At 38.2% G+C, this 25560-nt stretch overlaps 2 protein-coding genes across 2 annotated transcripts in view; one reads left to right on the top strand and one right to left on the bottom strand.

Moving 5' to 3' along the window:
• Ppil4 (peptidylprolyl isomerase like 4) overlaps positions 1-5064 on the bottom strand; it is a 44972-nt gene extending 39908 nt beyond the window's left edge. The window contains exons 1-4 of the mRNA XM_047558438.1: positions 4938-5064; positions 850-917; positions 704-768; positions 350-467 (exon numbers count right to left, since the gene is read on the bottom strand). Coding sequence (XP_047414394.1) covers positions 350-467; positions 704-768; positions 850-917; positions 4938-5007 — 321 coding nt within the window. The 5' untranslated portion in view covers positions 5008-5064. The remainder of the gene's footprint in view (positions 1-349; positions 468-703; positions 769-849; positions 918-4937) is intronic.
• Positions 5065-10004: 4940 nt separating this feature from the next.
• On the top strand, positions 10005-25093 carry Ginm1 (glycosylated integral membrane protein 1). Its single transcript, XM_047557955.1, is given in 9 exon segments — positions 10005-10166; positions 15573-15632; positions 16161-16257; positions 18447-18598; positions 19120-19141; positions 19144-19275; positions 20215-20345; positions 21732-21895; positions 23940-25093. Coding segments are annotated over 9 exon segments (990 nt in total). The 5' UTR covers positions 10005-10043; the 3' UTR covers positions 24049-25093.
• The last annotated feature ends 467 nt before the right edge of the window (positions 25094-25560 follow it).

The raw sequence follows: 25560 nt of genomic DNA, 5'->3' as shown, positions 1-25560 counted from the left end.
ATCATTACCCTATGTACATATATGTTACATGAATGGTTTGAATCTACATTCTGTACAACCATAGAAATGAAACAATGTATCCCATTTGTGTACAATGAATCAAAATGCTGTTTGTAAAAAATTAAAAGATAAATTTTAAAAAATGGAGTATAACTTCTCATTCTTATGGTTGTACATGATGTAGTATATTTTTAATATAGGAAATACAGTGCAATTTTTTTCTCCTAACATATATTTTTGAATATTATTAACATATTCTTTCATTACTGAATAGTTTAAAAATATAACTTTATAAGCGCTTCCAGTTCTTTATTTCTAAGCAAAGTTCATCTTACATCCATTTCCTAACCTGAGATCCATGCTGATCACTGCCATTGTTCACCATGGACACAGTGCCTTTCTTCTTGTGCTTAATTCTTGGCACTTTTTCTGCTTCAAAAAAACTTGCTTGATCACCATACAGTTGACTAAAAATACATATGATAAGGTTATAAAATATAAGTATTGTCAAAGTATAAATGCAGAAGTACTATAATGTAGTGTTACTATTTCTCTATAGAAATGATAACTATGATTCAAAATACTCCTCTCTTGATATAAACATTTAAGAACTTTCCCAAATTCCCTTCATTTTAATCATATTTTAAAATGAAGACTGAAACATAAGCAGTTCTTGTTTTCATTTAAAAATAAAAGAACTTACCCAAAAATAGACTCTCCTCCTCGGCCAGTCCCTGTAGGATCACCAGTTTGTATGATAAAATCCCTCTATAATATTCAGAATTTTTTATTAATTCACAGAGTTTGCTAGGTTCCAATAACAAAGGACATAACTAACAACCAACTCACCTGTACATTGTGAATAAGGCAATAATTGTAATATTTTATTTTGCACAATTTCAGGAAATTCAAGCAGGCTGAAAGACAGTAAATGAACAATTTATTATAGTAATCTATAAATTTGGTTTTAAACAAGTAAAAGCACAGTTAGTACAATTTAATATCTAAATTACTATTAGAAGAAAAACAATAAATTCCAAAGCCATTAAAAAGGCAACATATGTAAAATTATCTTTCTTTTCTGACTTTTTGAGCAACTCAGTTAATGCATGAAATTGACATTTATCTGGAATAAGCAAATATTTATTGATATACTAATTTTAGTAAGAGAAGAAGTGATTAAAGAGGACACTATGAGGGAAAGGATCTAGTAGAATATATGAAAATGGGTACAGGTGACATAAATTCTAGAGAATCAAACATCTAGGGACGATTTTTTTACACTGATTAAATAGTACTTCACAAAAATTCATGTTAATCATGAACAAGTTTTCTTGTATATACTTCCTGACTTATTCAACATTTTTGTGTACCTTCTAAATGTTTAGCACTACCATTACAAATGTGGTCTCTGCTCTCAACAAATTCACAATCTAGTAGTTGAGAGAGATGTTAACAAGTTCTTAAGACACAAATTTACAAGGTAAGATATATGAGGCAGTCTCTGCCCTCAAGGAGCTCACCTTAAAGTAGGGTCCTTACAAGTGAACACAAATAGTTATAATACTAGGCATACCTAATAGCATAATTTTTTTGCCACTTAAATAGTAAAATGGTAAAAAGTACTTTAAAAACTTGCAAGGGTTCAAAAGAGATTGTTTCTGGCTGAGGAAATTAAAAGACCTCATGCAGGTCCTTGGGTAAGCATTAAAAGATCTGGACTATATTGAAACATCACGTGGTATATGCCATAAATATGTGCAATATTTATATGTCAATTAAAAATAAATATATAATAAAAGAACTGGGTGATCATTTCATGCTGGGAATATATTATGAAAAAACCTAGGAGTGGGAATTTAATTTTGCAAGGAGGGTGGAATCCAAAGATCAGTCTAAATTCTACAATATTCTGGTATTACAGAGTAATAGTGAAAATTCTGGAAAGATGGTGGCCAAGGTGTTGGACAGTCTTGAATATTGGGTTTTCAATTGTTTTTCTTGAAAACATTTCTGAACTCACTGCTAAAAGAGACAGAAGTAATCCTTTTACTAGAAAACAAAAATAATGAACCTAGGCAATGACCATCAATAGCTGCCAAAATCTTTAAATGAAAAACTGATGAAAACACTTTATAAGGCCTGAAACCCTAACTTAAGTTTAACATCCGAAAAAGAGCCAACCAAACATCAATACCTCCTGAACTGTGATGCAGGCAAAAGTACACTTTACTTTATATGAAACATTCTTGCCCAAAACATTAACCCTAAATCTGATCAAGGTTCTGAATCTAAACAATTTGGAGAAAATAGAAGTGATAGAATATGTCAAAAGACACAAAAGGGAAATAATCATCCAAATCCAAAATAAAATTCTACAACACAAATGACTCAGATTCTTTTTTTTCAAGAAACTAGCGGGGGGAAAGGGCAGGGGGGTATATAAGCTAAAACATTTAAGAAATACACCTGTTAACATATGTGTGTTGTTGAGATCCCAGTTTAAATTAACCACATTTTTAAAATGTTTATGAGCTAAGAGGAAAGTTTAAATAATACCAAGAAATTACTGCTAGCTTTTTAAAATATGATAATAATTTGTGGTTATGGTTTTTCTTTTTAGAAACACATTATCTTAAAAAAAATGCTGAAGTAATTTAGTAAGTCCAGTGGAGGTGGGGATATCATAAGGAAACAAGACTAGGACTGGTTATATGTTGAGAACTGTTAAACAAAGATGGTCATGGAAATATGAGACTTCATTTACATGATTTATAATAAATTATTTATAATAAAAAGTAAAAAAAAAAAGAGGGGAAGATTGGCTATACTCACTATCAAATGATAAGTAGGTATACATATAAATATATATACATGTGGACTTGGGTTTTTGGTATTTCAGGCTACCTATGCAGAATCACTGCTTGCTAACTATACTGTAAGATGACCCTAACTTCCCTTTAATTCTTCACAACACTGGGAAAAGAGACCCATTCATTTTGTCTATGCTGTACTACATGGACAGAGTCAATGGAACTTAAAGGAAAGCAAAATCAAGAGAGAAAAAAAAAAAAAAACAAATACAATTCCCACTGGGTAAAGTGGCATATGCCTGTAATCCCAGCGACATGGGAGAATGAGGGAGGAGACTGCAAGTTTTGCGTTCAGCCTCAGCAAGTTAGTGAGACAAAAAATAAAAAAGGACTGGGGATATAGCTCAGTGGTTCAGTGCCTCTAAGTTCAATGCCCAGTACCAAAAATTAAAAAATAAGTAAATAAATAAATAAATAAAACCAATTCCCTAAAACATCCTTTTGTGTGTGCATGTGTATTGCTGGGGTTTCAACTACAACATCTCTTGAACTCACAGATTCAGTCACCCTTAAAGCCAAGCTTACTCCAGTAAGTAACATAGGCAATTATTTTGTTTAAGCCAGTTTTCCTTGCATTTCTGTCACCTGCAAAGAGTCCTAGCTAATACAACACAATTATATGCATGAGCCACTACAATTAATCTCTAGTGTGCCTCAAAGTGGAAGACACTGTACTGGGTACTTAAGACACAGAGATAATTAAGGTACAGTTCCTGCTCTCATTGCAGTACATTCTTGAGAGGAGATAAAACTTGCAAATAACTCCATGACAATTGGTAAATGTCATAATGAGTGTCATATGACTTATAAAACTACCTGAGGCAGAGCACAAGGAACAGATCTAACTCTACCTAGGGACCAGGAGTGCTGCATAGATGAAATTGTGCTTGATCTGAGATTTGAAAAAAGCAGGGCTCTCCAGAATAAACGTGTAGAGGAATATGGAACCGGGCAACAGTAAAGAATGGCAAAGACTAGGAAGAATAAGTGTTTCGGTAGGCAGCAATAGCTGAGTGTGGGACAAAGTATGGTGTAGTAGGCGGCACTCTTTGTACAGCATTGCAACCAGATACATCCTGACAGATGTGCACTCCTTGGGGGCAGGACCCTGGCTGTAACCAATCTCTTTTGGTCTCCAGCACCTCCTAAATCTGAAACATTCTCCACACTGCTGCCTATTATTTTTCAAAGAATGCATGCTCTGCAAGGTTCAATCCTGCTTTTAAAATCTTCAAAGACTCGTCCTCAGCATGGCACACTGGACAGTTCAGGACGTGACCTAATCTTGTCCGACCAGACTCCAAGTCAACTATTCCCCTTCACATAATCTCCTTCCAAACTACTTCCCAATTCCCAAAAAGTCCAAGCAAACTAGGAAGAAAACCTTCATTCCCACTTACCTTTGAAAAAGCTAGTTCAAGTGTTCTGCAGTCCGCTTACTTCGCGTCTCCCCACCCCCACTAGAGAAGAATGACTCCCTCCTCTGGTTTCCATAGCAACTTACAAGTTCCTGCACAACAACTTAAGACGGATTCGCGCGTCGAAGTCTCCCAATGGAGAATCGGACCATAAAGGGCAGGACGCCTAGACTGGCGCTTAGCCCAGTAGCCTGGCAGCCTCTGTCCACACCTCTGGGCACTGGCTTCCTCCCTCTGCAAGGGATGCGATGCCAGCCCTCGCTGTGCCATGCACGTCCTACCTGATTTCATCAATGAAATCAGGCTTAACTGATATTCATCAATGAATATTTGCTGTGTTCCTCTCAAGCGCAGAGACAGCACAGTGAACCCACAATAGCATGTGCGGCTCGCCTCACCCCCAAAGACAAGTGATGACCGCAGCGCCGGCACCCAACAGGCCACGCCGAGACATCGGAGAAGCGCTGCTACCTTCAAGCCAACTCCCCTCACAAAAACTTTTCTAAACAAGGCCCGCTAATGAAGCGGTGTGGCGGCGGGCACCAGGAGCCCGAGCCAGGGCCTCCGGGGAAAGTGGGGAGCAGAGAGGGGAAGTGGGGAGCGGGCTCGCGGCCCCGGCCTGGGGCGAGCGGGACGCGGGCCTCACCGCGCGGCCGCTCCTCCGTGTACAAGTCGATGACGACGTCGCCCAAAGTGGTCTCCAGCAGAACAGCCATGGCGCCGGCTCCTCCTCAGCAACAAACCCCGGGAGGTGCGGCGCTGGGGATTGACAAGCGCAGCCCGACGTCATCTACGCCACGCGTCGCCCTCGGCGCGACGCAGGTGCGTCATCCCCCCGCGCCACCGCCCTCTTCCGGGCCGCTTTTCCCGGTTGGCTCGTCAGTGCCTGGTCCGCCCCGCAGAGGTTCCTCTGGCGCGGCACTTTTGAAAGTCCGGGTTGGCCCTTGAGGACCCGCGTGCTAGCCTGGCTCTCAGAGGTCACTCTATAGGATTTTTGTGTCCCTTTTTGTGCCCATATTCAGAAAAGGGAGGTCCTCCTGGCGGCGGGGTCTTCCCGACCTTCTTTTCCAGGGTCTCCTCTCTGCTTTACATCGAGAACTTCAGGCTCGAAGCTCACCGTTTGCTCCTGGGAAAGGTGACTAGCAAGGAGTTTGTTTTTCCAGCGAATCCTGTCTAGGGGAGCGACTAAACCTGGTGCTAGCAACACAGGGCGAGTGCTTTGTGCGACAAGCTAAAAAATAATAGGCGTTACCCCTAAATCTCTACTGGTGGGTTGAGTACTCAAAGGAGACTTAATCAGAACTAATTCTGACTTCTCTTTGGGGTTTTGGGCCCTACCTATAACATTTTTCCGTGTAGAGTTTACTCTCCACTCTCCTGGGCACCAAACTTGCTCTCTCTCATGCATCCTTGCTCTCATTTTGTACATACTAATGCAAGTCCGGGATGTATACTGTGACCGATCATTGGCAAATCCAAGGAAGACATGGGTTTTTGAGGGTAAAATGAAGATTACATTAATTGTTTTGAAATGTTTTACGCTAAAAGACTAAACAAGGTGGCATCAGCCAAGGTAGACATCTGGCAGAAGTATTCTTTGTGAAAAGGTATGCAGGTTAAGGTTCTTGTAAACTTTTTCCCTAGGCATATGTTCTTGAGAGCCCTTCCTTAATGGTCTAGTGACTTCATTTTGTTAGGTTTTGGGATAAGTGACTCCGTCTTGATTCTAGCAGCTTTCACACTTAGAACCTCCAGTAACTGTAACCTCATCTGACTATAAGCCAAAGTTTTTATAATAGTTTACAGGCTTTACATGAACCTCTTCTACCCCATCTTCCCGTTTTCTTTCCTTTACTCTGAAACCACACTAGCCATTTAGCTGTTCCCGGAACACTCTGGGCATAGAGCTGCTTTGAGGCCTTTTCACTAGCTGAACTCTAGTTGGAGTCCTCTTCCTTCAGTTATTTGCATGGCTCTTCTTTCTTCAGGTGTTTTGCTCATGTCACCCTTTCAGTGAGGATTTTCCCTTACCACCATAGTTAATATTAACATAACAGCTTTCTATCCGTGGTACTTTTCATCATCTAATATGGTACTTATGAATTTGTTTGTTTATTGTTGTTACAGTGTATATTCCAGAAGGAGAGTCAACTTTGTTTCTTAATTCTTAGTGCCTACAGGTTTTTCATGGGGAGTTTTATTTATTTATTTTTGTTTCATGGTACACATGTGGAGTATAACTATCATTTCTCTGGTTGTACATGAAGTAGAGTCACACCATTTGTGTAATCATATGTGTACACAGGATAATGATGTTTGTCTCATTCTATTTCCTTCCCCCTGCCTCCTCCACCCCTCATTTTCCTCTATACAATCCATCCTCCCTACCTTCCTGCCTCCCCCACCCCCCATTATGTATCATCATCCACTTATCAGAGAAATCATTCGGTCTTTGGTTTTCTGGGATTGACTTATTTCACTTAGCTTGATATTCTTCAACTTCATCCATTTACCTGCAAATGCCATAATTTTATTCTTCTTTATGGCTGAATAATCCATTGTGTATATATACCACAGTTTCTTGATCCATTCATCTGTTGAAGAGTGTCTAAGTTGCTTCCACATTCTAGCTATTGTGAATTGAGCAGCTGTGAACATTATGTGGCTGCATCACTGTAGTATGCTGATTTTAAGTCCTTTGGGTATAGGCCAAGGAATGGGATAACTGGGTCAAATGGTGGTTCCATTCCAAGTTTTCTGAGGAATCTCTATACTTCTTTCCAGAGTGGCTGCACCAGCAGTGTAGGAGTGTACCTTTTTCCCCACGTCCTCTTCAACACCTATTGTTGCTTGTATTCCCATGGCGAGTTTTAATTGGTAGATTTAAAGCAAGCAGGCATGAGTTCCAGTAGGTCACACTGTAGCTCAGAGTTGGTCACTATGGTTTTATCTGCCCGTCTATGGGGGGAGGTCAGTAGGGCCACTCAAGCAGGCTGCATCTGCTGCCCCCTATAGAGATGCTTAACAGGGAGCAGTGGTGTGAGACAGCTCTTTAGATCATCCACACTGAAGAACTAGGAGGAGGTGTAGAACTGGAAACCATGTCAAGGGTGACTGAGCTCTGCTTCTGTTTTGAGAAAGTCCACCTTATATTCAGAATGGATGCCATTATATATCAAATTATATCAGTTCACTACAGTGTCAAAGAAGATAAATGAAAATGAAGCCTAAAAAGTTTTACCTACCTATCAGATTACTATGAAATCATATCTAAATAGATGTGATTAAAATTATTTTTACCTCCACTATTTGTTATATTTTCACAGATGTCCCCCACTTTTTCTTTCTTTTTAATATGACATATTTTTTCTTTTTTTTCAATGGTACTAGGGATTAAACCCAGGGGCACTTTACCACTGAGTCACATTTCCAGCCCTTTTTGCTTTTTATTTTCGGTCTCACTAAGTTGCTGAAAGCCTTACTAAATTGCTGAGGCTGGCCTAGAAGTTGCAATTCTGCCTCAGCCCCCTGAATTACTGGGATTACAGGTGTATGCCACCATGCCCATGCCCATGCCCATGCCCAGCCCTGACAAGATCTCTCACTAGGATACTTTTTTTTCCCCCCTCCCCAGAGCTGGGAATTGAACCCAGGGCCTTCTACATGCTAGGCAATCACTGTACCACTGTGCCACCCCCCTACCCTGAAGGATAGTTACTTTGACATGTTATTTTCAGGATTTTTATTAGGGTACTAATCAAGCATAATTTACAGTATACTTTTTTTAAAATTTAAACTTTTATTTTTACAGACTGTGTTTTGATTCATTGTACACAAATGGGGTACAACTTTTCATTTCTATGGTTGTACATAATGTAGATTCACACCATTTGTGTAATCATACATATACTTAGGGTAATACTGTCTGTCTCATTCTACTCTTTCCTTCCCCCACCTACAGTATACTTTTTTAACATCCTTGGGAATGACTCTCTCTGTACACCTTCAGGTTGTTCATACCAGTTAGCTGGGGGAGCAGACAGTAGGAGATGCATCTTGGCTGTGATACTTCTCTGTTCTTGTGGTAGTAAGAAGCAAATATGTGCCACACTTTCCTGTTTCTCCATTTCTTCCAACCCAGTTCATACTTTTAGAAAATCAATGAATGGAACATTTTTTAAAAATGTTCTTATATTTTTAATGGTTGATGGACCTTTATTTTATTCATTCATTTATATGCGGTGCTTAGAATCAAACCCAGTGCCTCACACATACTAGGCAAGTGCACTACCACTGAGTCACAACCCCAGCCCCTAAATGGAACATTTTTTTGCTCCATGTGTATGTGTGATGCTGGGTGTTGCATCTAGGGCTTTCACATACGTCAGGCAAGTACCACTCTGCCACATCCCCAGCCCGAATGGAACATTTTATAATCATTTCTATAAACATATCAAAATAAACTAAATTATGATGTTAAACTTTTAATATGAACCAGTATAATATATTTGCTGAAAATGCCAGGGCTAAAAGTCATAGCCCCATCACTTGCCATTCTGTAACTTGGGCAAAGCATTTAATCTCTATAAATATGTTTTAGATATAGAAATGGCATCATAATTTATCACAATCAATGCTGGCTGCTGCAATGATATTTCTGAGTTGTTTTTCATATGAGAAGCATCACCCATCATGATGGGTCTAGTAAGATTCACTTCTAAATACATGGATGAGAAGTATACTGTAAAAGCAGTTTTTAAATATCAGATATAAGGTAAAATTTGTGAATGATTTTTAAGAGATATAAAAATGCATATCTTTGTTTTTTGCCCTCCCTTTTGTCCTCTCCTGGGGGTCTTCAGGAAGTTCAAATATATATAGTTAACACTGATGGATTGCCACTTAAGCAACCGCGGAGTTGTTTTACAGATTAATATAAAAGTCAAGTATGCCAAGCTGAGTCTAATATCATTCTAATGGATGACAAGTGAATGAAACTTTGTAACAAGATTTGTTTAAAGTTTTGTTACAACTCATCACAGTTGTGATGTAGTTTTTTTTTAAATTATGGGACATTTTAACATGAAATTCCATGATATTTGTGCATACATATAGCAAAACAACAGTGTCGTACAAAATAGTAAAATTGTTCACTGTAAAATAATCCTGTCAACTATTTAGCCATTTTTTAGTCAACAGGCCTCAACTGAGGGTCTTTAACTAGCTTTGTACTTTCGTTACTCTCTTCCTGGATTTCGCACCTAACTCAGAAACTTGGGTGCTCAGGGAGACCCCTGTACTTTTTAGAACTGCCCAGGGGATTCCCACATGCAGCCAAGGATGGGAACTACCCATTTAAAAAAATATTTCCCTTCTAAATGTGAAATATTTTACTTTTGATGCATAAGTGTTCTTAAGTATTAGCATTGTTTTCATTTTACAGATACAGGTACATGTGTGTATAAATGTATACCAATTACAAAGTAATGGCAACGAAAGGGCTTGCATTTGTTTAGATGGGAACTTTTCTCCGAAGCAGACCAGCGGTGTTAACACTTGGTCTTACTTCCCCGGACTTGGTCCCCGGATTGAGCGGCAGCACGCGTGCGCAGTCTGGTCTTCCAGGATTGCCGGGCCGTGGCAGCTCCTAGCGCCTGCGCAGTCGCCGTGGGGGCAGGCCGGTCCCTCCCCTCTGGCCCCGCCTCCGGAAGGTCCGCTCCGCCCTCCCCGCCCGAGGCCCGGGTTGTCCAAGATGGAGGGCGCTCCCTCGGCGCCCCTCGCCCTCCGGCTGCTGCTGCTCGTGGCGTTGCCGGCTCCCGGGTGGCTGACGACGGGTACCCGGGAGCCTCCGCCGCAGCCGTCCGGAGCCCCGCTGGTAGGACACGGCGGGTGCGGCTGGCCGTTCTTCGAGTCATACCTGTGGGGAGGCCAGGTCGCCCTCAGCGATGCCCCTCACTTCGCGCCGGGGAGCCGGGGCTGTGGTTCGACCCCAAAAGGAGGAGTGAGGGGAGGCACTATAGGAAATGGGTGGTGTGGGAGCCAGAGGCGAGAGAGCGAAAAGGAAGGAACGGATAGGGGCTGAGCCTCGGGCCGCAAAACTTCGAGACTCAGCGCTCCCAACAGTTGCTCCTCCTGCTGGAGCCTCACCGTCTCAAGTGCGCGCTCACCCGTGACCTCAGGCTTTTGTTATGGTGACTTCCTGGGCTGGAGCAGGCGCTAGCCAGGCAGTGTTTGTGCTCGGGAGGCGTGAGATCACCCAGCGAGTGCATTTCCAGGCCACCTGAGGCTGCTCGGCTGGCGATGAAGGAGCTCCTTCCCAGGCTGCGGGGTCTGAGAAGGAGAAGCTGAAGGTCTGACGCTTCCCGACTTGCTCAGCTCCTTGGTTGTGTTAGCAGTGGTCCTTCAAGTGTGGTGGGACTGTCGGCTTCGGCATCACCGGGGAACACGCTTGGGCCACTCTGGGGGCGGGGCCCGCAGTGTGCTAGGTGACTGAAGCCGGTTGAAGTGAGAACCTTTGCATCTTAGTATTCCAAAGCAGCTGATTCTGTTTGCCAAGGAATTGCCTTAAGTTGTTTAGTAAGGAAACGTCTGAGGCTTTTAAAATGCAAATTTTCCCAGAATGATAAGAAACTAGGAAGGTACATCTAGATACAGAGGTAACTGATAAATGTCACTTTTTTTTTAACTTTTAATGTTTTAGAGTTGCGGTGTTATCTCCCTGGTATAAAAATGACAAACGTGTCTGTTTTAGTTCTGCTGGCACATTCCAGGGAGCCGCAACATTGAGAGCTCCTAAAGACCACTTATATAAGAAATTATATGTGTATTAAAGTTGTATATATTAAAAATAGAAATGCCATAGACAAGCACCAAGAAACAAAATAAAATGAAATAATTTTAAAGTTAGGGAGATAATGACTTTGTTTCCCCCTTTTCCCAATTGAAAAGATTCATCATTGTTACATAGGAACCCAAAACACATTTGGTTCTGTCTGTACAATCTGGGAAAAAAGATTTTAGCTGAAAGTTTAAGTACACTGTACTGTGGGCTGGCTGTTAGTGTCACAATTTCAGTTCTCTTTTCTTAGGTTTTCTTTCCACTTTTTGGAAAGTTCAGCTCCAAACTCACAATTTCATCAATTAAATGAATGCAGAACAGCTAGAAAACCAGTCTCATTATTTGGGATATAAATATGAGAAGCTGAAAGCATTTCACCCAAGTTCCTTTTCAAAGTTCAAAATTTTTCAAATGTACAGAAAACTTAGAAGAATTTTACAGTGGCCCTCCATGTTAGATAAGTGCTCTTCAGTAGGACGTTGTGTAATGATTGTTGATATCTGTTCTTTCCATTGCAGTAACTACAGTTGTGGTCACTGAGTACTTGAAATGTGGCCAATGTAAATGAAGAACTGGGTTTTAAATCTTTTAATTTAATTTTAAATAAATTTATGTAGCCATGTGTGAGTAGTGAGTGCCAGATTTTATTTCTAGACTACTATTAACATTTTTCTGAACTTAACTTTGTCATATATCTGTTCATCTGTCCAACTTCGTATCCAGCCTGATATAAACTTAAGAAAACTGGTTGAAGTCAGGAAAAATTTTCCTGTCTCCTTCAGGACTCACATTTACTATATTCTAAGCATTTTTATTTTTTTGTATGCATTTGTCCGATGGTAAAATATTTAAAGTTTTTGTAGTATATATATATTTTTTTCTTTCCCTTTTTGGTATGGGGCACTTAACCATTGAGCCACATTCTCAGGTCTTTTTTATTTTTAAATTAGAGATAGGGTCTCCTAAGTTGCTTAGGGCCTCACTAAGTTGCTGAGGCTGGCTTTGAACTTGAGATCCTCCTGCCTCAGCCCCCTGAGTTGCTGGGATTATAGGTTTGTGTCACTGTGCCTGGACCTAGTACATTCTTTGAATGTTAACTTGGTCACCAGAGATATTTAGATGACAATATATTTTGAATGGTACTTGTTTCATATTTTTCCCTCAGACTTACTTTAAACCAGCTGTTGATTATCTTTTTCTTTAGGAAGCCAGTTGTGTCCCAGCTGGGCAGCCAATGAGTGAAGAACTGAAAATGGGTGGGGAGAAACTTCAGTTTCGACACCCACTTTCTAGGCATACACAATCCTGGCTCACTAGCCTGAACTTCCAGTTCAATCAGAGGTTTTTAGAATAAGAAATCTGAACTGTCTTTGAACTTAGTTTTAGAAGGCAGTAAAGAATGGAATTCCCAGGGCTGGGATTGTGGCTTAGTGGTAGAGTACTTGCCTAGCATGTGTGAGGTACTGCGTTCGATTCTCAGCACTGTATACAAGTAAATAAATAAAGGTTCTTCAACAACTAATAAAAAACATTTTTTAGAAAAGAAGGGAATTCCCTTCTGCACTGAAGTCATTCAGAAGGATCTAAAAGAATTAATATTATTTTATTGGTGATGTGATTTGAACCCAGGGCCTTGCACATGCTAAGTGCATATTTTACTGCTTACCTACACCTGCAGTCCCCCAAAAAGAATTAATGGAACTTTATGCTCTGGAAATACAATGTGTTTGTGTCTGTTAATTGTCTTTTATAAACCCTGCATTTTCTAGGCAAGTGATAGGTTTATGTTCAGTAAATGACTAACAATGTAGTATAGGTTTGCTCCTGAAAGGCAGAAGCTGAAAAAGATTTCTATTCTGTTCTATTGTTGGAGTTCTTTCTAGGCTGTGAGAGCAATAGTCTGCAGTTAACAGATTTTCTAGTTTGGTAAAAAGAACTTTTGACTGAACTTTGGATAAAAAAACAATGTAGCCACCAGCTGGATGACTTATTGAGTGACATGTTTTAGAATTTTCATTAATACCAACAAGCTTACTCTAGGTCGAGGTGAACCGGGAGGAACTGGACTGGTTCTGAGCAATCACTGGTTGCAGAGCTTCCTGGGTTTTTAGAATAGTTGGGAAGTGCACCAACGTGGGGTTAATTATATGGTTGGGCCTTATGTAGTATGATTCCTCCACCAATTGTCCTTTGAATCAGCCATCCTCATGAAATCATGTCAGTCTTATTCTCTAATTTGTTGGAAATTGTAGACATGTCACGTGGGGATATGTTTTGAGAAATGTGCCCTTCGCTGATTCTGATGTTCTATGAGTAGTATAGAGCACACTTACGCAGAGACAGCTATGCCAACAATAGGTGATACACTTGTATGGGGCCGCTGTCATATGTAGTCCGTTGTTTACTGAAACATTATGTGGTGCATGACTATAAATATAAGGTATTAGGGATACTCACATACCAAGAAATACTTGTGTATTTTTTATTTATGGGTAATTTTCCTATTTTTAAATTTAAGAATACAACCCAAGGATCAAATATTTGAGAGGAATGTATTGTTTTGTTCTAAGATAACAATGTCTTGCGTGAAAAACGTAGGAAATAGCCAGGTGCAGTGGCACCTGTCTGTAATCCGAGCAGCTTGGGAGGCTGAGGCAGAATTTGTGAGTTCAAAGCCAGCCTCAGCAATGGTGAGGTACTAAGGAACTTAGTGAGACCCTGTCTCTAAATAAAATACAAAATAGGATTGGGGAAGTGGGTCAATGGTTGAGTGCCCCTGAGTTCAATCCCTGGTAGTCCCCACCTCCTTTTCCTAATAAAATTAGGAAATAATTTATTAACAAAGGAAAGATTGTAGTTCCTGTGGTCAGTGTTAATACTTTGTGAAATAGTGCTTTCTTTTCTACAGAAAGCATGCCATTAGTAAACTTAAATATTTGGGTAGATTGCTTTTGATCATACCTTAAGATAGTCAATGAAAGTGTACACTGTATATTACTTGTCCTAGAGACACATTCCAGAATGGTCAGACCACCTTTGTTTGTAAACAAAAAGTTGTTAACAACTCGGGTGTCCATGAATAGTGGAATAAATAAATAGTTAATCCTAAAGTGGGATGGTGCATAAAACAGTGTAATTAGTGATTGTGTACATCAACAACTTTGTGTGTGTGTGGTACTGGGGATTTGACCTAGGCACTCTTATCACTGAGCTACATTCCAGCCCCCTTTTGAAGAATTTTTATTTTAACAGTTTTGCTAAGTGGCCCATTCTGACCTCAAACTTGTAATCCTCCTGTCTCAGCCTGAGGGATTGCATCACTGCACCTGACATGCATCAACTATTTCAAATAGAAAGAAACAAGTTCTGGAAGAATACATAAAATATTCCATTTATATAAAACTTAGAAACAGATGAAAGTATATAATATGTTGTTGGAGATACACAGTAAAACTATGAATAGAAGCAGGAAATGATTAACCTAGAAATCAGTATAGAGATTCCTTCTGAGTTCATGTACTAATGTGTAACAATGAATTCCATCATTATATGTAATTATAATGCACCAGTAAAAATGTGGGGGGAATAAAAGAGATTCTCTCTGAAGGGAAGAGAGGGCTTTGACAGCTTTATGCAGGGACTTCTAAAGCATGAGTAATATTCTAGATTTTAACTAATAGTTACATGAGGATTAATCTTTTTAAACTCTACATTGTGGTTATATTCTCATGTATGTGCTATATTTCACAAATGGAAAAGTGTATAGATTATTTAAAAAATTTTTTTAGTTGTAGATGGACGCAGTACCTTTATTTTATTTATTTATGTGGTGCTGAGGATTGAACCCAGTGCCCCACGCATGCAAGGCAAGTGCTCTACCACTGAGGTACAACCCCAGCCCAAAAATGTATAGATTATTTAAAAATTGAATTGTGAATCAAGGCATAAAAAGTCTGTAATGAAAATGTTGATTTTTGTTTTATTGTTCTTTGAGGGGGTTTTGTTTTGTTTTGTTTTGGCATCCCTGGAGATTGAACCCAGAGGCATTCTACCTTTGAACTACCTCTTTTTTTGTTTGTTTGTTTTTTGTGGTGCTGGGGATTGAACCCAGGGCCTTGTGCATGTAAGGCAAGCACTCTACCAACTAAGCCATATCCCCAGCCCTGAACTACATCTTCAGCCCCTTATTTATTTTTTATTTTGAGACAGGGTCTCACTAAGCTTCTGAGATTGACCTTGAATTTGTGGTCCTCCTACCTCAGCCTACCAAGTTACTAGGATTATAGATGTATATCACTATATCCAGGAATGGTTTTTAAAAATATTCTTTTCATGCTTTTATAAGTGACAGTACAATAAAAATAACAGGTGGGGGGCAAGAAAAAGAAATGTTATTCTCAATTTGTGAAATGCATACCTGTCTAATTTATGTTTGTTTTGCAGGATGGCATCAAAATTAATGTAACTACCCTGAAAGATGATGGGGAGGTGTCTAAAGAACAGGTTTGTTTCCTTTTCATAATGTTTTTAATGTATCAGTTAGCCAACTGTAATGCAGTATATTTTATTTTTATTGTATTTGTTCATTTTCTGTTGCTATACCAAAATACCTGAGCTAGGATACTTTATAAAGAGGTCTGTTTAACAGTTTAATTAACAGTTATGGAGATTAAAGGGCTTGTTGCTGGAGTCAGCTTGACTCTGGGGAAGGCCTTGTGTCAGATGTCACCACAGTGGCGAGAGCACCTGTTGGAGCCAAAGATTACATTGCCAGATAGGAAGCCAAAGAGAGATTGGGGTCCCACAATTCCTTGTGAGGACATGCTTTCAGCAACTTACGAACTTCCAAGTCAACCCACATCTTAAAACTTCTGCCACCCAACTCTACAACACTGACCAACCCTCCAATACATGAACAAACAACATCTAAACCATAGCACCTATACATGTAATTTAGACAATGTATTTTTGACATGAAGAGTTTGTCATTTATAATCCATTGGAATTAATGTATATGCTGCTTTATTTAAGGTTGTTCTTAACATAACCTATGAGAGTGGACAGGTATATGTAAATGACTTACCTGTAAATAGTGGTGTAACCCGAATAAGCTGTCAGACTTTGATAGGTGAGTACTACTAAATCATTTCCAAAAGTATTGTTCTTAATAATACTAAATTAGTAAAATTCTTAGATATACATTTCCATTTTAAAGCAATAATACATATCATTTCTCTAATATATAATGCCATTGTGCTTAAAACTCTGTTCTTTATATTGATTATTGATGCAATGTCGACTCTTTTTTTTCATGAGATTGGCATTGATGGAACTGCATTTCCAGCAGGGTGATCAGTGTAAGCATGTGTGTACTGAGGTGGGATAGCAAAAGCTGAAATCTTGGGGAAGTACTTATCACAATTGGAAAAAATGAACCGTTGGTATAGTTGTCAGTTTCTTCTACCCTCATGTCAGTAGAATATTTTTCTTTTACCTTTTAAATTTTTTGAATTGTTTAAAGATAAAAAATGTTACATTGAATAGACCATATTATTCAAATGAAAAAAGGAATATGAATTATCTCTTGTGCTGTGCTGTTTGTCAGAAACAAGGGAGTAGTCCCAGCCCTTAACACAGAGAGAGGACTCATACAAAGGCAAGCATCACTGAGGGCCATTTTCGAAAGTTGGCTACCACAGTAAGGAAGTCAGAATGTGAAGGACTTCTGTTTTTAATTAGTTTTAATTTACAGTAGGAGTATCAGATTTGGGGACTGAAGAGTCACCACTGTGATGTTTTTGTATGACTGCATTTTCTCACTCCCTCTCTTGTGCCTTAGGCTTTGGGCATACAGACATGCTGACAAGGCTGTAATGGGGATCAGTGAGTCAATGGTTAATTAAAACACTGACATGGAAACAGGTGTGGTGATACACACCTGTTGTCCCAGCATTTGGGAGGCTCTGGTGGGAGAAATACTTGAGCATAGGAGTTCAAGACCAGCCTGGGCAACACTATGATAAGCTGTCTGAAAAGAAAAATAAATGTAAGGGACTAGGGCTGTATAACCCAGTGGTAGAACACTTGGCTAGTGTGTGCATGGCCCTGGGTTTCATCTCAGTACCTCAAAACAAACAAACAAAAAACAAAACAAATAAAAAAGCACTAAGGTGGACCCTGAAAATGGAGGCGTTTTACAGTTACAAGTGTCATAGGATATTGGGGCTGGAGGTTAGGTATGCTAAAGAGGGAGCCACAGCCCCAGATAGGAGCCCGAGGGAAGACTAGTCACAGAGCTACCAGAAAATTCATGGGGATACCACTGACAGTGTTTGAGCAAGAAGGTTATGTAATTAAAATTGTTGTAGTGAGATAAATCAGGCAGTGTTGCATGAATGGTTTGGAGGGGGAGAGACTACAGGGGAAAAACTAGTAGCCCATTATAATTCTGAGTGGATAGTGAACTAGATATAGGGATAGTCCAGACAAAAGGAATACCCTTGTAAAGGCATAGAATCAGTTTAAACTGCTAGGTCTGCATTCAGATGTATATCTAGGTTCCTGTTTGATAAATCCTTAGATTATTTGAAGGACAACTAAATGCTCCTTTTGTAGTGGTTTCATTGGTGTGTGTTGCTTTATCTTTTTCTATAGCACTTTTTACCTTAATAGAATAGCCACTGTGTCCATAAAAAATTACAACACTACACCATTGGGGTTGGGGGTGGAGGTATGTTCCTAGCTAAAGAGGAACATGGCTAGTACCTGCCTTACCCGTCCATTATTAGGGAGTATTATAGGTCTGTCCTATTCTCTTCCCCATTCCTGCTCTCTCCAAAAGTAACAAGTCACTTTTTGGGGAAAGGATTGAAAAAAAAAAAAAAAAAAACTCACAAAAACAACTTATGTTGGGCCTTTTCTGTCACAGGGTTTTGTGGATGAATGTTGTACTTATTTTACTAAAACTTGGAACTGACTGTGTCTTATGGCTTGCTTTGTCCATGGTTATACCCTTTTGGCTCCTCATTACCAGCCTGTATAAAAGGGATAGGAAAGATGTCACTGGTGTAGTGTTTCTTATAAAATTGAAAGACTGTCAAGCATCTTCCCTTTTCAAACAAGCATAAGACCTTGTAAGGATTGTCAAGTCATCTTTGTTTTTATAAATCTGAAATAGTCTTAAGGTTAGAGATGAAGAGAGCCAGGGGAAATGGTTTTCAATGGTCTTGTTCCATGTAAATGTCATCAGAATAATCAGATTCAATAACAAATTTGATGACAATTTTTGCTCAAAGCTGTCACTACTTTTTTTTATAGTGAAGAATGACAATCTGGAAAATTTGGAGGAAAAGGAGTATTTTGGAATTGTCAGTGTAAGGATTTTAGTTCATGAATGGCCTATGACATCGGGTTCCAGTTTGCAACTAATTGTCATTCAAGAAGAGGTAGTAGAGATTGATGGAAAACAAGTAAGATAGTATGCTTATTAATTGGGAATTGTTAAGATTTCAATTTGTGCTAGGTATGCATGTGTTCAGTTATTTGTTTCTGACTTGATAAGGAAGAAGCTACCCTAATATTGCCTGTATCCAATCATATAGCTTTTTTATTATTTTAGCATTTGAAGTATATTAGTTTTTTAAAAATTTCTTATTTGTACATGTTTCTGTCACTTAACTGTTATGAACATCATTAAGCAAGAAGTAAGTGAAGAGATTGAATTTGGTTCATAGTTCAGCTACCATTTCCTCTCAGTAAGTCTATGTATAAATGAAATGGAGCTGAGATTGAGTGAGTGCTAAGGCACACAGGAATATGATTTAAATTGCAAATTAAAGCCCCAAGTGGGAGTGGGGGGGAATAGGAAGTAATTGTCTAAATAGGTAAAGTTTTTTAGTTACAGAAATCAGGGAGGAAAATTGACTTTTAAATTTTCATGGTACTAGGCTGTTATTTAAAATACAAGGTACTTATTTTTTTTATTTCATAGGCTCAACAGAAGGATGTTACCGAGTTGATATTTTAGTTAAGAACCAGGGAGTACTCAGACATTCAAACTACACCCTTCCTTTGGAAGAAAGCATGCTGTACTCTATTTCCCGAGACAATGACAATTTATTTACTCTTCCTAACCTCTCCAAAAAAGGTAATTTAAAAGGCCATTATCTAAAATATTAAGGAAAGTATTTCTTTGGTTAGTGTCTATGTTATATGCTCTTGAACTTTGTACTTTTTGTATTATTTGTAAAAGCTGCCATATATGTTTAATTACAGTTAATGTTTGGAAATAAGCATCTTGAAAAAATCCTTAAGGAACTGGTGTGTAGCCCAGTGGTAGAGCACTTGCCTAGCGTGCATGAAGCCCTGGGTTGGTTTCTAGCACCACAAACGAAAAAGTCTCATAACATGTATTAGTATGTATGTCCATTTAAGGACTTCAGGAATCTATTTTGAGCCTTAGTAGAATGTGATCAGTGCTGCTGGTGTGGTGACAATATCCAATAATCACCCATCCTTATTCTGGGTACTCATCATAAAATATAAGAATATTGTAAAGGTTCATTTAAAGGAAGAAGTGTTCATTTTTCCATTGAAGGCTATAGAATTTTAAAATTTAGACTTTGTGGGGAAGGGATATGGGAGTAGGAAAGATAGTGGAGTGAAACAGACATTATTACCTCATGTACATATATGACTGCATGACTGATATGATCCTACAATACATACAATCATAAAAATGAGAAATTACACTCCATTGATGTATGATTTATCAAATATATAAGTGCATTGTGTCATGTACAGCTAATTAGAACAAATTAAAAAATTTTTTTTAAATTTAGACTTTGTATGTGACTAAGTTACAACTTCTGATAAGTGTCTGTTGCCCTTCTGGTGCTTAAATCAGTGAATAAAATATTTTTTTTCTCCCTTTGTAAAATGTATGTACCGCAAAAAAAAAAAAAAAAAAAAAAAATAAAATGTATGTACCACTATGCTGCATGTTGTTGGCATAATAATCTTAGGACTTTCAGAAGAGACACCAGCATGCTGCTAGCATCTTGGTAACTTTGTTCTTCCTCAGTAGAAAGTGTTAGTTCATTGCAGACCACCAGCCAGTATCTTCTCAGGAATGTGGAAACCACTATAGATGAAGATGCTTTACCTGGCAAATTACCTGAAACTCCTCTCAGAGCAGAGCCTCCATCCTCATATAAGGTAAATTGAGCCTTTAGTGTTACAAACATTTATGGCTAGGGTGAAGAAAATAGTAACATTAAAATGAGGAAGAAACCATGAAGATTAGAACTGTGGAGCCTTAATAATTGACTCATATTTCTGTTTTATTCTTTAAGCTTCATTTAATAATAATTAGTCATGATTATCAAGGCACTGAATTTCATTTGGTTGGGAATTTCTAGTTTCATAATTCTCATATTTCCATTTTTCTTTATAGCTACTACTTTGTATACACACAGGTACATTGTGCCCCCAGGATCTTGTGTGGTGATTAAGCACAGGTGGTTAAAAGTATACTTTTTGGAGTCAGGTTGCCTAGGTTTGAAACCTGGTTTGCCATTTACTAGTTGTGTGACAAATTTTTTACCTCTCTAACCTGTTTCATTATGTGACAAATTTTTTACCTCTCTAACCTGTTTCATTATCTGTGCTTAATCTATAAAGTAGTATGAAGTATTTCATCAAGTTGTAAGGGTGAAATAAGGTGGGTATTATATATAAATATGCAGTGGCACCTACTAAGTACTCATATTACCCTAACATGTATACTGCTGACTAGGAACTAAAGTTCAGAAGTACCTTGGTATCTCTCCCTATTAGTTAGTCCCTTACCCAAAATGGTTTCCATTTAAATGAGTAAAGTCTATGGTTAGCCTACAAAGAGAAGTTAACATTGAAGGTTAGAATTGCTTCTTTGGAGTTGATGAAGAAATCTAGGTCACTTTGGCAATTTGAACTATGATACGCTCACCCTATCTAACCCCCACCCCCACAGCAGGCCAGCCCCAGAACAGTCTGTCTTCATATCTCATACCATTAGTGCTACCTTAGGTTCTTCTCTTGCTCTTCAAGAAACATTTTGTACACAATGAACCTCCCACCTGTTCTAAAAGCCACGAATAAGTTTGCCTTTCTCTTCTCTTGTTTTCCAGTTACTTGAAACAGTTCATAGTGTACAATCCTAACCAATCATGTCAGTTTTTTTTCTTTCACTTGATTTGTAGTTAAGACTATAGTATAATTTTAAAGGATACTAACATATTTGTTTCTGTATTTTTGGAACATAATTTTTTAAGTTTGTAAATAACTTTATTAAGGTACATTTTAGAATAAATGCAACTGCTTAAAATATACCATTAGTTTTTTATATTTTTTTTTTTGTGCGAGGGATTGAACAGAGCCTCAGGTGTGTAAGCACTGTCACTCAACTGTACCCTCAGCCCTAAAAATACATTTAGTTTTGATAATCATGTAACCAATAACACAGTCGAGATACAGAGTATTTCATCCACTGCTAAAATATTAAGAAATTAAAAATTTTAAGGTTTGTGGAAGTTCTACATCTAATCAAAACTCCTTTTTCAGGTAATGTGTCAGTGGATGGAAAAGTTCAGAAAAGATCTGTGTAGGTTCTGGAGCAGTGTTTTCCCAGTGTTCTTTAAGTTTTTGAATGTCATGGTGGTTGGAATTCTAGGAGCAGCTGGGGTCATAACCATCTTAAAGGTGTTTTTCCCAGTTTCTAAATACAAGTGAGTATTTCTTAATTTTGAAACATTAGTATTTTATTAAGAAGTAAGTTATATTTAGAGAATATAAAAATAAGGAGGGATTTATACCCAAAGGATTTAAAAGCAGCATACTATAGTGATACAGCCACATCAATGTCTATAGCAGCTCAATTCACAATAGCTAAACTATGGAACCAACCTAGGTGTCCTTCAACAGGTGAATGGATAAAGAAATTGTGGTACATATACACGATGGAATGTTACTCAGCCTTAAAGAATGAAATTATGGCATTTGCATGTAAATGAATGGAACTAGAAAATACCATGCTAAGTGAAATAAGCCAATTCCAGAAAACCAAAGGCTGAAATGTTCTCTCTGATAAGTGGATACTGATCCATAGTGGGTAGTGGGCAGGGAAGAATGAAGAAACTTTGGATTATGCAGAGGGAGTGAGGGAGGAGGGTGGGGCGGTGGGGATGGGAAGGATGGTAGAAGGAGACATTCTTACTCTATATAGATGTATGAACAAAATTAAAAATAAATAAAAAATTAATAATGGTGATGATGGTAAGAGAAATTTTAAAATTTGTGTACTGCAGGGAATTGTTATGTGAATTAACGTTCAATAAAACTATTGCAAAAAATGAAAAAAAAGGGAAAAATAATATACATTTTTTCACATGATAACTTTCACAAGTATTATGTTGAAATGCTAAAAGAAGCCTGGACAATACCATTCTGTATATAGTATGCTCCAGAATAGGCAAAATAAACATATGGTAGGAATTTGGTTTTTAAAAAAAGAGGGAAAGAAGTGGGAGGGAAAAGAACACTTCTTTCTGTCAAAGTATTTTGAGCTTCAAATGTGAATAAGACAGGCTCTTCTTTTTCTAAGAACTTAAAGTCTAATAGGGAGAGAAAGGAAACAAATGTTTATAATGCGAAGTGCAGTGTATATGGCCAGAAATCAACAAGAATTCACTGTGTATTTTCAACCCCAAAGTATCAATTTAAAATGCAGTTAATTTCAGACTGGCAGGACACTCATTGCAGCACTGTTCCTAATAGAAAATAAAAGCAAAACCAGAACTAAATGGCTCATAGGCAATGAGATTTTCTGTGGCCCAATAAGTCCAAAATCTGCTGGGGTTGGGGAGTTGTGAAATGTTTGTTTTACCCAAATTATTGCAATGAGAGGATAACATTTCTAATGAGCAGGCATGAGAGTAAGAGTGAGAGTTTTCCTCCTTTGATACTCAATTTTTTTCCCGCCACTGTACTGGTGATTGAACCCAGGACCTTGTACATGCTAAGCAAATATTCTACCACTGAACTCCATCCTTACCCATTTTTTTTCTTTCAGTTTTTTAGATGTTGATAGACCTTTATTTTATTCATTTATTTATATGTGGTGCTGAGAATCAAACCCAGTGCTTCACACATGCTAGGCAAATGCTTGACCACTGAATTACAACTCCAGTCCCCCAACCCATTTTTAAAATTTTATTTTAAGATAGGGTCTTGCTAAGTGACCCAGGCTGGCCTCAAGGTTGTGATCCTCCTCCTGCTCTGCCTCCTGAGTTGCTGCCATGATAGCATGTGTGTTACCATGACTAGTTACTGTTACCTTTTAATAAGACCTTCGCTTGCTGGTTAGGGCAACTTTTTCTTCTTTGTTCTTTTCGTGGGCCAGATGCAGTGACCCATGGGGCACTTTACCACTGAACTACATCCCCAGCCCTTTTTAAAATTTTGAGACAGGGTCCCATTAAGTTGTGTAAGGCCTCTTAAGTTGCTGAGGCTGGCCTTGAACTTGTAATCCTCCTGTCTTAGCTTCTGGGATTGCTGAGATTACGGGCGTGTGCCACCACAACCAGCCCTTGTATTCCTTTCTGTTACTTCAGTCAGTTTGGTAGAAGTGAATTTGGGGCAAAGTTATAAAAATGTTAGAAGCAAAGTATTTAACCATAGATAAATATAACCTTGAAGTAGCTAGCCTTATCTTACACAAAACTGTTGATGGAATAACTATTTATTTTTGATAATAATCATCTTATATTTCAGAGCGATTCTTCAGATGGATAAAGTGAATGTGATACCTGTTACAACCATCAATTTATATCCAGATGGCTCTGAGAAAACAGAAAACCTTGAAGATAAAACATGTATTTAAAAATACCATCTCAATCATGGACTCTGAATTTGTCTATTGTTTCCAAATTTGCCACTTCAATATAATTTTTAAAAAAATCTAAGAATCAGTTAATGCATAGGGAAATTCCCAAAACCTAAGACTTCCTAAAAATTGACCTTTACAGTGCCAAGTTAAAGTTCACCATAATTATTAAGGGCTCACTGTTCATATGATGAATTGTTAAGGAAAATTTAAGCAAAGTGTATGAAAAGACATGTGAAGAGATTTTGATATTACCAAAAAGGAAAGAAAAGGTGAAACAATGCCATGTGCCAATTAAATTCAAGGTGCCTTTGATAAGGAAATTATATCCACTTAATTAATATATGACTTTATGAAAAGCACTTTATGAAATTCTAATTTAAAAGCTCAAGAACTTAACACTTATTTTTGTATTCAATACAATGTGCCTTTATATTGTTTGTGACTCAGTATAAAAATCACAGAAGTATATCATGATTTGATTATATCCTGTACCAAGACTACTTGCCTTGAATGCACCAGGATTTAAAAGTAGTAGTGACATGTTCTCACTCTAAAATAAACTTTTTTTGAAGAAAAAAGAAGTGTAGCTCTTTTGGTTATAATTACATTAAAACTTTGCCCAGCTGAGAGCTATGTAGAGGTGTATGTCAATTTTTTTTTTTTCCATTTAAACTAGCTGAAAGCAAGACTTTGTTCAGTTTATGACCCTATTAATATCATGACATTAAACTGTGCCTTGTCTTGTGGTTTTAAGTACAGTGCTAGTGCTATTTATCCTACAGATATTTTCTTACGTTTTTCAACCCATCATTCATTCATATTGACTTTTTTTTTAATGTGGCTCTGGGTATGCCCAGCTCATATTGATGTATTTTAGCAATGTGACCTGAGTAGATAAAACTTACCTTTATTCCATGTAATACTTGCTATTTCATATCATTAAAATTTTTTTATTTTTTAGCTGGGTATAATGGTATATGCCTAGAATCCCAGGACTAGAGACTCTGCTACTGAGCTAATACCCCAGAGCATGCCCTTTTTTTTTTTTTTTTTTTGGTACCAGGGATTGAACCTAGGAGTGCTTAAGCCCTGAGTCACATCCCCAGCCCCTTTTTATTTGACAGGGTTTCACTAAGTTGCTAGTAACAGGTGTGTGAAACTGTGCCTGGCCAATACTTCACTTTTTATGCCTTTCTTCATTCCATAAGTTGTTCAAAAGCACTAGCTCTAACTCCAACTGATAACAAGGTCTTATTTTATCCATTAACTATAAGCTTATAGGGCTGGGGATATAGCTCAGTTGGTAGAGTGCCTGTCTCACAAGCACAAGGCCCTGGGTTCAATCCTCTGTACTGCAAAAAACCAAAACAAAACCCTATAAGCTTATAGTTAGAACAAGAGAGGAGACCATGTGCTCTGTTGAAGAGGATAGGTACTTTAGTCAGCAGAGTCCTATCCTGGCTTCTGTTCTTTGCAGTGAGACTTGAGACCACAGTAAGGTACTCA

Source organism: Sciurus carolinensis, chromosome 7, assembly GCF_902686445.1.
Source record: "Sciurus carolinensis chromosome 7, mSciCar1.2, whole genome shotgun sequence".
In the NCBI taxonomy this organism is placed as follows: Eukaryota; Metazoa; Chordata; class Mammalia; order Rodentia; family Sciuridae; genus Sciurus; species Sciurus carolinensis.
This window is presented reverse-complemented; position numbering and strand designations above follow the sequence as displayed.